This window comes from Lactuca sativa, chromosome 7, assembly GCF_002870075.4.
Source record: "Lactuca sativa cultivar Salinas chromosome 7, Lsat_Salinas_v11, whole genome shotgun sequence".
Taxonomy (NCBI): Eukaryota; Viridiplantae; Streptophyta; class Magnoliopsida; order Asterales; family Asteraceae; genus Lactuca; species Lactuca sativa.
Genome location: NC_056629.2, coordinates 53,836,585 through 53,850,307, shown reverse-complemented (window position 1 = coordinate 53,850,307; position 13,723 = coordinate 53,836,585). Strand labels below are relative to the sequence as shown.

Sequence of the window (13,723 nt, the reverse complement as noted above, 5' to 3'; positions counted from 1 at the left end):
AGCAAGTTGTGGATTTAGGCCAATGTGGTTTCTGTGTTGTTCAAATAATAAGCTAATATAAACTGATCATAACAAATTGGCAAGGAATTTAACACCATGTCAATGGCCAACTCCTCGTCAAAATGCACATTGATCTTAACAAGGCGCTCCACGTATCTTTGTGTTCTCTGCACGTGGTGGCAAACAGACTCTCCCTCTTTCATCTTGCAAGCCATGATGGACTTGACCACTTCAAATTTTCCTTGACGAGCCCTCTTGTGGTACTTTTCCACAAGGCCATTGTTCATCTCAAAAGGCCAGTAGTCCACATAGAACCTCTGCAACTCAGGAGTCATTGTGGCGACCATGATGCAAGCAAGTTTTGTTGCATCATCATAGTGTTTTCTGTAGGAAGCTAGATGTTCAGGAGTAGCAGCGGCTTCGTCAACTTCAACAAGATTTTCTTCAAGGACATATTCTTTTCCCTCGAATCGAAGATCCATTCTGATGTTGCACATCTAATCATTATAGTTGGAGCCATCATAGGTAACTGGGGACACGATGGAGAGAAGGGAGAAACCCGAGTGGTGGGTAGACGACTATGGAGCAGAAGCTCAATAGGAGTAGACATCTATAGAGAAAAAGAATAGTTTTAGTTAGATGACAATAATCCTTAATATATATAACCCATAATAAAACAATTAAGGCTAGGATCCAAAATAACAATTCACAACTTAGAAGAGGGATGTCGTAATCTTTTTGCGAATTTATGAAGGTAGGTAAAAGCAATTTACCAATTTTGAACTATGAAATTCCTAAATCTTTTGAGATACATTGAATCTATCAATTGCATGTTTAATCTCAGATTATGGTCTTTTATTTGTGACTGGGATACCGAGGATCACAAACAAGATGTGAATAATCATACAAATATGTCTGGCACTCTCGATGTCATTTATCATCTCATTTTAATGTGTCGGTTAACCACACGCACTCCATTAATCAATGATAATTTTCAAGATTCTCATTATTACTCTTTATAGTCACTATTGGTGTCCCGGTTAACCATACGCGTTCCAGTAACTACTATAAGTATAATGTGCAATTTTATGGATTAGCATACTTTTCATATTTTCCTAAAGTAATTAAGAGTAGGATTTTATAAAAGGTTTAGTTAATTTTATAGCATTATACTTATTAATGAGATTATGTCCTATCAAATCCGTTCGGCTAACGACCATTCACCAAACAAGGAAGCGGTGAATGAGAGTGGACATTCATTCAACTACCATTTTATACGCAGTTTCCTTATACCGCCATTATAATTCAGCTTCGTGAATAAGGCGTACTAGCGATTTGACTGACTTTGTCTTATACATATACTATATATTAAACTTTTAATTATATATATATATATATATATATATATATATATATATATATATATATATATAGTAAAAGGTGTATATTAAAACTTTTTCAAAATACCAGGTTTAAAATTTTCAAAATTAAGATTTAATTTAATTTTTTTCGAAATTTTAAAAAAATAATTTAATTTAAAATAAACCAATAAGATTTAATCTTTATCATTAATTAACAATTAATTAAATTAATTTAAACCCTATAAGGATTAAATAATTATTTACTATTAACTATTAATTAAACAATTTAAGTTTAATCCTAATCCCTTCCCAACTAGATTTTCGAAAATTCAAGGGGATAAAGGGTTATCCAATTTTATTTAATTATCCAATTTTAAGCAATTTAAAAGTGATAATTATCAAATAAGGAAACCCTAGGGATTTCGAAAACTAGGGTGGAGGTTAGGGTTTCAAGAACCCTAGCCCAAGTTGAAATTTTGGTCTCTTAAGGTTTAATTTATATAAACCCTAATCTTGATCTATTCAACTGTTATGCAATTCAATTGAAAACATATGCTCTAATACCACTAATGGGTTTTATACATAACAAAAATCATATTTTAGGCGGAGAAATAAAACACTATGTTTGCATGCACCCTAAGGATCTAAATTTTCACTATTGAATGTAATAATCAATTTAAATATCAAGAACCCTAGCCTTGCCCTACTATTTTCGAAATAAATAAAAGGGTAAAGAAAACATACATTGTGATTATGCTTGTAGATAATCAAAGTAGTATCGTTCTTGAGATTGCTTGAAGCTAGCACACAAGTGTCGTGCCTCTAATGGTTCACACCCAACCCTATAATCAAGGAGGCTTTAAGAGAGAGGGGAGAGAGCTTCAAAATTTTGGCCTAAGGCTTCTTGGAAAGGAGTAGTCCAATTTGTGAAGGTCAGGGAGGTCTTTATATAGCTATAGAAAACTTGGGGCCAAAGTTAGGGTTTTAGGAAAAGACCTAGATTAATTAATATAATAATCAAGTTGCCTTATCTCCTCATCCCTTACCCCATGGACGAACATTCTAGGCTTACCCTAGCCAATTTTCGTCCACCTCATTCCATGAGGTTCTAGAGTCTTCCTGCTTCAACTTTCAATAATTAATCAAACAGTCCCACCTATCAATGCTTGAGTTGGTGTTCAATTTATGATGTAGGTTACATGACAAATTACTTCACCCCAAAATTTGTTAGGAATATAATTTTCTTTCATTAGGTGTCGCGTCATCTCGAGTAGAGTCTGATTTCTCGATTCAACATTTATGTTTTGTTGAGGTGCATAGAGAGCCATCAACATTCATTCTATCTCTTCTTCATCACAAAAACGGTTCAACTCATGCAATGTGAATTCTCCACCTTTATTCGTATTGAATGTCTTGATCTCTTTCCCGGTTCGTTTTTCAATTAAAGTATTGAATTTTTTTTTTAATAATTTCGGATGCATCGTTTTTGTGCTTCAAGAGAAAAGACCATATATATCTAGTATAATCATCAATAAGTACTAAAATATAAATATTACTTGCTTGGGTGGGTGGGGGATCAACCGGTCCACAAATATCTCCATATTCCATCTTGAGGATATTTGTATCTCTAAACGTAGCTTTCTTTGAAAATGATTGTTTCGTTTGCTTTCCAACTATGCATGATTCACAAATCGATCTTGATGTTGGATTGTCGGTACCCCTTTAGTTAGTTTGTGCATCAAGTTTATCGCGCCAAAATTAATGTGTCCAATTCGTGTGTGCCATAACCAAGATTCTTCATTGGATTTGGCTTGCAAGCAATGTGGTTTACCAACTTTTAACCGAATCTTGTAAAGACGATTTGCACTTCTCGGGAATTTCATTAGTAATCTTCCATTTTCATCTCGCATGGTTAAGAAATCACCTCGCATTCGAATGTCAGACCCAAATATAGTAGATTGTCCAAGATGTATCACATTACTAAGAAGAGATAGAATGTAATAAATATCTTTCATCATTTTTTTTATCACCGTTTTTACCTTTGAATAAAATTGTTCCTTTTCCTTTGATGCTAACACATGACCCATCTCCAAATCTCACCCTTCCCGTTATGTTCTTATTTAATTCAAAAAAAATAAGAGTAGTTGTCAGTCATGAGATTACTCGCACCATTATTTAAGTACTGAATTTTGTTTTCATCGTTGTTGGACTCGATCTTAGGAGCGATGTATTTTTCTTCGTTCAGGAACACCGTTTCTTGAATTGTATTCATCATAAAGAACGTCCACGTTTGATCCTCTCTTCATAGGTTTTTAAGTGACCGACCGCGTCTTCAAAACCTATCGTTTTGAGGTATAAAATTTGTTCAAGAGCTGCTACAATATGAACAGATCGCCTAGGGAAGCTTGTAAGAAACTTCTTCGCAAATTTCTCTTCAGTAATTACCTCTCCTAGTGAAACAGTTTTCGAAGCAATTTCAAATAATTTTGCAACAAAATCGTCAATCGTACTGGTATCACTCGTCTTAAGGTTCTAGAATTCAGTTATTAGAGCTTGGAGTCTGGCTTCCTCTACTGGATCAACTCCAAGGTTGAATGTTTTAAATGCGTCCCACATCTCCTTGTTGGTTCGTAGGTTCCTGATTTAATCGTGAAAGGTTTGTTGTTTCAATCAACATCATGAAAGGTTTGTTGTTTCAATCAATATCGAAAGATTTAATGATCGACCACATCCCATACGCCATGAATTCCGAGTAGCACCTCCATGCACATCCTCCATATGGTATAATTTCTATTCGTAAGGGTTGGGCATCGAAACGTTAGTGAAGATGATTCCTTCACCAGTGGTTGCAAAGCTTCTACTCTCGTCATCGCCGATCGATCACTGTTCCTACCTAAGCTCTCAAGCTGTTGATTTTGCTTAGCTCTTCAAGTTGCCGATCGAGAATTTCCAGAGTCTTAACCTCACTCAGCGTGTATGATCCTACTTCTTTCGATTAATCCAAGCCAACAAAACCCACCACACGAACAGAGAAACTAATGGTTCACTATTCCGATTTGGTTTTTTGCTCAGGTTCTCCACACAAATCTCTTTTTGATTTCAAATAGGAGTACTCTCTCTCTCTCTCTCTCTCTCTCTCTCTCTCTCTCTCTCTCTCTCTCTCTCTCTCTCTCTCTCTCTCTCTCTCTCTCTCTCTCTCTCTTGTTTTGCCTATGCTCTGATACCAATTCAAGTTAATAGAATTGTATATATTGGAAGAACACAAACAAAATTGCCTCAACACGCATAAATTTTATTGAAGTAAAAATAACTCAAAACTCCATTCTAAATATTGATTACAAGATCCTATATATATATATATATATATATATATATATATATATATATATATATATATATATATATATATATATATATATTGATCAAACATATCAGAATATAACTAGGAAACCTAAAGGTAATCAAATAAAACTTTCCTTATAAAGCATCCCTTATTTCTCAAGGAAAACTCGAAAACCTTAGACAACACTCCAAGTACTCTATGATCTGGACCAGAACACACCAACTAGCCACATTTGTCTCAGATAATTCACCAACAGAAATGTCTTACAATTTTGAAAAATGAGCGAAAGAGATAATGATCACCACCTCTAAACATCTGACACTCAAACGACAGTTGGCTTTTGAGACAAGGTCTTAAGAAATTGAAACCAAGTCCCCATGATTGGCAAAGTGAGAACCACACTATATAAAAATCTTTTGACATGAAATGGCATGCTACCAATAGGTGGACCTCTTCTTCTACACCGATATTGCATATGGGGCCAACAAAAACGAGAAAGGAATGCCTCTATGCATGAGGTTTGCCACATGAATTTTCCAAACCAAAATGTTTGCTTTTGATCAGACTCAATTATTCCATTTTGACGACCCCTCGTCTGAACTAAGAATCAATTTTTCCCTATCAGACGCCTTAAAAGATCTAGTTGAGAACTTACCCAAAATGCTAGGTTAGATATGGGACGTCGTAGGAAGAAAGGGGTTACGGATAAGCACACTTAAGTTAGAATATTTATTGTAGAATTTTAGTGGCAGTGAAATGGTGCAGGAGTAGGCATTTTGTATTGGTGAGTAAGTCTTGCACCTAAATCAGAGTTCTGGGTCCACGATGAAAGGGGTGTTGAGGTTGTCGTTACCTAATAAAGACATGATGGTTGACATGGAGGGCGGTTGTATGGATCATTATGTTAGCTGATTAAGGAGCATAAAAGAAAAGTGGAGGTCGTGAAAATGAAAATGTTACATTGGACATGTGGTAGAACACTGTTGAATAGGATGTCGAAGACGGAAAAAAGAATTTCACTAGATCATCAACAAATTGGGGGAAGGAAGGTTGTAGTTCAAACAATGTCACAAGAGAACACTTACGGTTGTGGTTACGATGGTGGAGGCACTCATTGTCGATTGTAAGAGGAGAGGACACTGAAGAAGGACATGCCAAGATAGCATAAGGTTAGTTAGACTCGGAGTTGTCATTGTAATTAATAGCAAAGCATGAAGGCTTAAAATTAGGTTGGTTGAGCAGTATCTTCTTTCTGTAGTTACGTGTCGTATAGTCGCTAATGTCTTACTTTTTCCCCTCTTTACTTTTTAGCTTTCATTTGTAATACCTACTTCCTGCTTTTTCACTATATGTGTTTCTGTATAGAATCTCTATATTGTCTGTTTATTCTTGTCCACTCTTTACTTTTAGCTTTTTACTAGTATATGTTACTTGAGTTTTTATTTTTTTATCGTGTAAAATTCATTATCCACTATTGCATACTAATATTTCACATGCATGACATCTAGTACCCTCATATAGTCACGGCCTACATTCTGCATTCTCATAGGACTTCAATATTGTTGTATTTTTGGTGCCCTATGTGATCAAACACCCATTGGGCCAAGCCGGAGGTTCAAGTCATTCATTAGCTTATAGGTAGTTATAAATATTTAGAACATCCACAATGCATGGTTCACTAAGAGATTTTGGTGAGGTGGCAAACCTAAATGTCATTTAATATAATGCATGGTTCACTAAGAGATTTTAATGAGGTGTCAAATCTAAATGTCATTCAATAGATGAAACGTTATTTTTGTTAGATGCCATCATGACATTCAATTGATTTAAAATTCAATGGGAAAAAAAAAAGTTTTTTTTTTCAATAAATCTTTAAAATGTGTTCCATGGAACTTGATAGAGTTCAATATATTTTGGAAATAAATAAAATTCAATAGAGTTATATTGAATAGTAAATAATGTTGTGTGAATGAATTGAACTTTTTTGAATGCCCTTAGCGGCACAATGAGTTACCATTTTCCAATATATGTTGTTTTGTTAGTAGTCATCAATGTCGGTTGATCATGGTGGTTTTAACTTATTAGCTCAAGGAATATGTTGAAAGCTTGTCTCAACTTGTTCAGCTCCTGGGAACAATTATTCCATGATGTTCAAGACATACATACACATACACATACGTGATCAAATTCTCATTCACTTGAGAGAGATCAATTTAGCAAATTGTTCAATTAGGTTTCTTTTGTATCTAGCAAGTCCTAAGAGATTTATGTTCTTGTGTAATTTTTTGTGTCGATGGTTTCACAGCATTAAGAAGAAAATGAAAGCATTGGAAACACTAGTTAAACTACATTACAAAATCAACAATTTCTACAAAGTAATTAAGAATCTCAAATCAGAATTATCCTTAGTGGGTATATCTATATATGTACATAGTGGTGTAGTGTAGTGTAGTGTAGTGTAGTGTCAATCAGTATATGACTACTTTCTTTCTTTCTTACTTGTAGTCGTAGGGGGGATTAGACTTGTTCCTTCAAGCTCATTGCCGACTCTTTCTGTACCTGTGCCAACAAGTATCAGACCATATTATATGTATAGCCTCACATATCTATTTTAGTAATTTCATAGTTAAAAAAAATGTTAATTACATTATAAATCATGAGAGACGTCTACCATCAAACTAATACGCTTAGCAGTGTCTGAACGCATCAACTCTCCTTTAAATAGCATCTGTAAAACCAAAAAAAAAAAAAAAACATACATGATTTTTTATTAATTAAATAATTATGAGAAAACAGAATAATCATTAATCATTAATCACCTCTGTTGGCATATCAGGTGAGAACCAACGTAACAATACTCCAAGATGAACAACTGCCGGAATCAGCTTAAAAAGAAACGGCGTTGTTACCTGCACAATAAATAAATAAATAAATAATCACGTAACAAGACGAGGTCAATTTCGTCATTTCACCAACTCTCTACAATTTTTACTTACCAGGCTGAGAGCCGTTGTGCCAAGAAGCAGTAGATACAATTTTCCCTACAAGAAAAGGGAATCGTTAACAACCGAATACGATTAGGGGCAAATTTGTAATATTACCTCAATTAGATGAAGATTAGACGCACGGCTTAAGAGAACAAAAGCGAATTCACCAATTTGTGCAAGTGACATTCCGACCTACATTAATTTTTTTTCAAGGTTTGTTTTTTAATAAAAATTTTAAAAAAAAACACACACACACACACAAAAGGGCTTACAAGAAGTGCGGTTTTGTTGGTGTAACCAAATCCTTTGACTACAGTGGCGACTACAAAAGTTTTGATAACAACCACCAGAATGACAGCTGCTAGTAATATGTCAATGTGGTTCCAGAGAAACTGGACATGAATAAGCATCCCGATGCTTGCAAGGAAAAGTGCAGCAAAGAAATTGCGGATTGGTTCTACCTGAAATAAATAAAATAATATTTAAATATATTTTTTAAGAAATAGAAAGTCGGAATTTTGAGTTGAAGTTTACTTGTTCGAGAGTATGTTGGGCGAGATCAGTTGTTGAAATCATGACTCCAGCAGCAAAGCTACCAAGTTCAAGGCTTAGACCTAATTTGTCACTACACTGATCCAATCATACAATAACTTACTGTAAATAAATAATACTGTTATATAAATAAAGAAAAGTAAAGAGTAAGTTACATTTTTGGTCCTTGAGTATAGTCGGTTTTTGCAATTTTGGTCCTTAAAAGTTCTCTTATCAATTTTTCGGATCAAAAGTGAAAATCAGCTATACTATACTCGGGTACCAAAATTGCAAAAAATGAACTACACTTGGGGATCAAAAATGTTATTGAGTAAATAGTAATGAAGCTAACTGATGCAACTATCAAGCAGAAAGCCACGGATGCCAATTGATAAAGTTCATTTGTCTGCACATTTTTTGAATGATATAATATTATAATTAATGAATAAAATAAAGAAAATTTTGAAAATTTTAGGGATTAAAATAAAGAGAAATGTGAGTACCTGGGATGATAGGCTTATCATAAGATTAAGAAACCAAGGTATACAAGTGCGTGATAATATTGATAGAACAGCCAAGAACGTGATTAAAGTCACCAACCTGATAACAACAAAAGTTGTTACAAGTTTAGAGTAAATTACATTTTTGGTGCCTGAGTATAGCTGGTTTTTCCAATTTTGGTACCAAAAAGTTTTCTCTAGCAATTTTGATACCCATTTGAGGTTCTTGTATAGTTTTTGGTCCTTGTTCAGTTGTTCCAAATCAAACGACTCTTTTTGGTCCATGAGTATACCTGATTTTTGTAATTTTGGTACCAAAAATAGTAATTTTACTCAGAAAAAGGACCAAAAACCATAAATAAGGACCAAAATTATAAGAGAAAACTATTTGGCATCAAAGTGTAAAAATCAGCTATAATCAGGGGCTGAAAATGTAATTTGCTTGCTCCAAAGTTTAATTTGGTTTAAATGTGAGTAATTTAGGACGCTATATAGTGCATGAATATCCGTGGTATATGTGGTATATATGACTTTAGTACAGTTTTGCATGTAAAGAATTGAGTGAAATACAAAAATGGTCCCTGTGGTATATTGAAAATTACAGATTCAGTCCAACTTCAGATCTTGTTACATGGGTCGCTCTTGTGGTTTCATTTTGTTGAGGTTTTAGTCCCCTCCAACTATCACCGTTAGATATCAAAAGTAAAAATGAGGGCAAGATCGTCATTTGACATGGTTTTAACATTTGATTTCTAACTACGGAGGGACCAAAACCGCAACAAAATAAAACCACGAGGACGAACATGTAACAAAATCCAAAACTGGACTGAACCTATAGTTTCCACTAAACACCAGATACCATATTTTTTTAATTTATTCTATAATAGAATTTTTTTTTTCAATATATTGGTAAGAGGAGTTATTCACTTACGTTTTTGTCATAGATAACATGCCTTCAAGAATTCCAGAAGTACCCCCAAGGATTGGAAGCAGTGCAAATAATAAACCAACAGCACAATCCTAGCACAAAAAATAAAAATGACTATTATTCTCAAGAATTGCTTTAACAATAAATGTTGGAAAATAAAAAACAAAAAAAATACCTGTAAAATGAGGGTGCCAACGGTGACTTGTCCATAAAGAGTGCTAATACTGTTTTTTTCCATCAAAAACTTTAACACCTGTTGTATATCAAGAAAATGGTATAATGGTACTAAAAAATAATGACTTGAATAAATTAATTATGTGTTATATATTAAATATAATTACCACTGCTGTTGATGACATGGAAAGGAAGGCGCCAACAAATACACCTTCAGAAGCTTCACCTCCACATAACTGCAAATGAAATCAAGTGCATAAAGACATGTAAGTATTTTGCTTTTATATATAAGGAATCATAAGTATGTTGCTATGATGTGTAAAAAAAAGTAAGTATATTGGTATTATAGTTACAAGATTTTAGTATTGTTGTCAAAATGGGTGAAGAAATTTAAATATATTGCTATAACAGGTAAAAAAAATAAAGTACATCGACAATATTGGTAAAAATAGTAAAGTACATTGCTATTTCCTGCAATGTCCTAAATCTAAGAAATTACTTAAATAATTTAATAAAAAAAGCATAGAAACATGATAAAATAGATATATACCACAGCAATTACTCCAGACAAGCACATAAAAAGAAATATCTGGAGGAGACCTCCTAAAACAGCAACTGCTCGAACAACACGTAGCTGCAATTATGTAAAGTGAGAGATTAAGTGTGTGTAAATAGGTGTTTGTGTGTGTGGGGGATGGGGTGGGGTGGGGTGGGGGTAGGGTAGGGTAGGGTACCTTTGCTGATGAAAACTCCAGGCCCAATGCAAAAAGAAGAAAAATGACACCAAACTGAGCAACTGTCTCGACCTGCATGAAGATGATATCAAAATTTCCCATGAGGGCAAAATGGTCATGTAACTTAAAAAAATCATGAAGGGTATTTTTGACCAAGTGGAAAGTGAATAGATAGACGAAATGACATACCTGAACCAGTTCACTAACAAAGCTAAGTCCCCCAGGTCCAATCACAGATCCAGCTAGCAAATAGCCTGTAATAACCTGTATGAATTGAGGACATATGTTAGAATTATGAAAGAGGGTTCTTGAGTTCTTCTATGTTTAATGCTTAAAAAATAACATAACCCCATTAATAAATTCACCAAAGTGTAAGGAAGTGTTATATTTTTTTTAAATAAAAAGAGTAATTGAGAAAGCACTAATAATGATTAATGACCAGACCGGCTGCCCAGCACAAGCAAATGCAATGCCACCACAAGTTGCAGAGACAATGACAACCACCAAATCAGATATCAATCTGCAAAAAAGTAACAAAAATAGACATTAGCAGATTAGCTACAAAAATATATATAAAAAAATCTTACATGTAGAGACAAAAACAAGAACCATTGTTTTATTGAGTGGGAAAGAAAAACATACCTTAGGTCTAATTGTAGGACAGGGTACTTAGACTTGGGATTGGACATGATAAAGACATTGTCCTGAGCAAAGATTTTCACCAATACAAATTACAAAATCAACTTCTTTACATTGAAATTGGATTTCATACATTTGAATATAAAAGTGAAACTTGGAAAAAGCATGAAATTACTACCTTGCTATCTATTAGTCTTGGTGTATCTTCAGGACGATTTTCATTATCCAAATTGAAAACATCATGAAGCTGAAATGACCTAAATAACAAGTGATATAAAGGTCAGGTATATTAGATTATTGACTTCCATTTGTTCTCATGATCTCTCATCCAAATTGAACATAACCTAACATAAGACTATAAGAGGTACATATATTACAATTGTGCACTCTGTTTTTGTGTAAAGAAAAAAGTATATACAAACAGTGGGACATACTTATCCTCTTTGGTGTCATTTCTCTTCGACTTGACTCTAGCAACAGTTTCCAGAACTGCCTGACATGTGAAGCGTGTCAGAAATAATGATAAAAACCACTACTGACTCTGTTCCTAGGAAAAAAAATTCTACAAATCTTATGCAAAACCAAGATATTTCAAAGTAGATAGAATTTTGTTACTCCTCTCTCAACATCATCTTTCTATTTGTACTTATTAGTTAGAATATATCAGCTTTTTCATATAATTTAGGCCCTATTCCTTTTGTTCATACTTCATATAACATTTTCTTGATAAGATTGTACATGGCGTCACTTGATGTGAGGGAGAAATGAAGACAGGGTCCAGTGGTCAACAAAGTAAAAAAAAAAAAAAAAAAAATCTTATAGACAGTAGAACTTCACATTTCACTATACATTTGAACTTGCAAAGTAACCCATTTCACAGGTCAAACCTTTTTCAGAAACCAATGAAGAACAGCTAATTAAGTGCATAACAGGAATACTGACCAAACTAATAAATGATGGAATCATAATACATGTGGGGCAACTCCTAATAATAATCTAAATTAAGGTCATACCTTGACGTTCATATATATTAATGTATGGGGCATTCAATGTTAAATAAATATCCAAGGGGTTTCTAGACGCTAATACATGTAAAGATTTAAGCTGACTGACAGTTGGAATTGGTAGCCTCCAACAATAATGATCTCTTTTAATTTAAACCCTAGAAATACTAGTGTCATTTTAGACATTGATGTTGATACAAAAGGTCACAATGTCAGACCTAAGGTTATCTTTAGAAATAATAGATATTAGAATGATAATTGATGGTCCAGAAAAGACCATGTTGTGGGATTTCATGCGCTAGATTTGATTGGCTATCGGTTAGCCAACAAGGTAGAAACTTACATGACGAACTCCAAATCATAAGATCGTATCACTAACCTGTTGCCCTGCCACACTATTATTGAAGCTCCCAGGATCAGTACCTGAGCAGATAGAGAGAAAGAAAACAGTTACGAGCTTTGCATAGTTACGTTTCATCAACGCATAGCACAAATTTTCAATTAAGACTTCACATTTCAAATGATTCGCACACGTACTTCCTAGTATAACTAAGCAAATAACATGAATTCGAAATGTACCTAAATGCCTGCCCTAAATAGCTCAAAATTTTAAAACGTCTGATTCTCTTCAGTGTTGAACTAAATCAGAAAAAACGATCAACTAAACCTAGCAGTAGTAGCAGAATTTTAGAACAACAAGAAAATTAGAGATCTAACTAACCATCGGACTGTTCATCATTCTCGGGAAACTCCTTTTCAAGAGCACGATCAAGCATGCCAGCAAAGCTATCTTCCTTAGATCTATTTGATCCGGTAGCAGTGACATTGACGACGCTAGCCTCTTCGTTGAAAATAAACGAATCTTCGTCGGCAAGTAAACATATAAAGCAGAGAAGATCGACAAGGAGGAAGAGGAAGAAGAGACGGAGAAGTGATTTTCGCAACATTGTGATGCTGTAGAGAGAGATGATAAAGTCAGCGAGAAGACTGCAGTGATGAAATGGAAGAGTCACCGGCGGCGGAGAGGAGAGAGTAGTTACAGGGGAAGGGCGGAGTGTGGCGGAGTGAGAAGTACAGAAAGGGACTTCAGTGCTTCTGGCGTGCAGCGGTGGATCGGGGTGAAGTGTTTCTTATGCCACCACTGCTTCTCAATTGACGCAAAGGGTTGGCCCCTCTTGTAGGTAAAAGCTTTTGGGATAATAGACAAGGGACAAGACTAAAAACTTACAAAAAGTTCCAAATACTTCATCAAAATTATTAAATTATTAAACTTATATTAATTATAAAGTTATGTACTAAAATAAACATCTATTATTTAACTAAAATAAACACATATTATTCATAAAGTCATATTAAAAAAACTAAAACAAAATGGACATTTATACCATAAATTCATGGTTTCATATACAAAGAATATATTATTCACAAAGTGATATCATAGAAGCTAAAACAAAATGGACATCTATAGCATAAAATTCATGGTTTCATATTTCAATATCCGTGTTAGAAGTTCAAACACCTA

General features: G+C 34.2%; 1 protein-coding gene across 2 annotated transcripts; it reads right to left on the bottom strand.

Annotated features, from left to right (window-relative positions):
* Positions 1-7,011: 7,011 nt before the first annotated feature.
* Positions 7,012-13,391, bottom strand: LOC111905725 (K(+) efflux antiporter 4). 2 transcript variants are annotated; one of them, XM_023901452.3, is made up of 22 exons: positions 13,242-13,391; positions 12,923-13,155; positions 12,581-12,624; positions 11,632-11,690; positions 11,376-11,454; positions 11,201-11,262; positions 11,003-11,078; positions 10,748-10,822; positions 10,559-10,630; positions 10,375-10,458; positions 9,992-10,060; positions 9,826-9,903; positions 9,654-9,742; positions 8,726-8,822; positions 8,575-8,628; positions 8,226-8,321; positions 7,964-8,152; positions 7,806-7,883; positions 7,701-7,745; positions 7,524-7,613; positions 7,376-7,432; positions 7,012-7,263 (listed from the first exon to the last, which is right to left on the bottom strand). In XM_023901452.3, exons 2-22 carry the CDS (start codon positions 13,146-13,148, stop codon positions 7,222-7,224), a joined length of 1,761 nt encoding a protein of 586 aa, XP_023757220.1. In that variant the 5' UTR covers positions 13,149-13,155; positions 13,242-13,391; the 3' UTR covers positions 7,012-7,221. The 2 variants fall into 2 exon arrangements, with proteins under 2 accessions (XP_023757220.1, XP_023757228.1); XM_023901460.3 differs by having other exon boundaries at positions 7,351-7,432; positions 12,923-13,388.
* Positions 13,392-13,723: the final 332 nt, after the last annotated feature.

Excerpts from the sequence above, each read along its gene's own strand:
- LOC111905725 (XM_023901452.3), bottom strand. The coding sequence starts at position 13,148 with ATGTTGCGAAAATCACTTCTCCGTCTCTTCTTCCTCTTCCTCCTTGTC. Across the intron at positions 11,263-11,375 it reads CAAGACTAATAGATAGCAAG|GACAATGTCTTTATCATGTC; the intron begins GTAGTAATTTCA and ends ATCTTTGCTCAG. Across the intron at positions 8,153-8,225 it reads CCCAACATACTCTCGAACAA|GTAGAACCAATCCGCAATTT; the intron begins GTAAACTTCAAC and ends TATTTATTTCAG.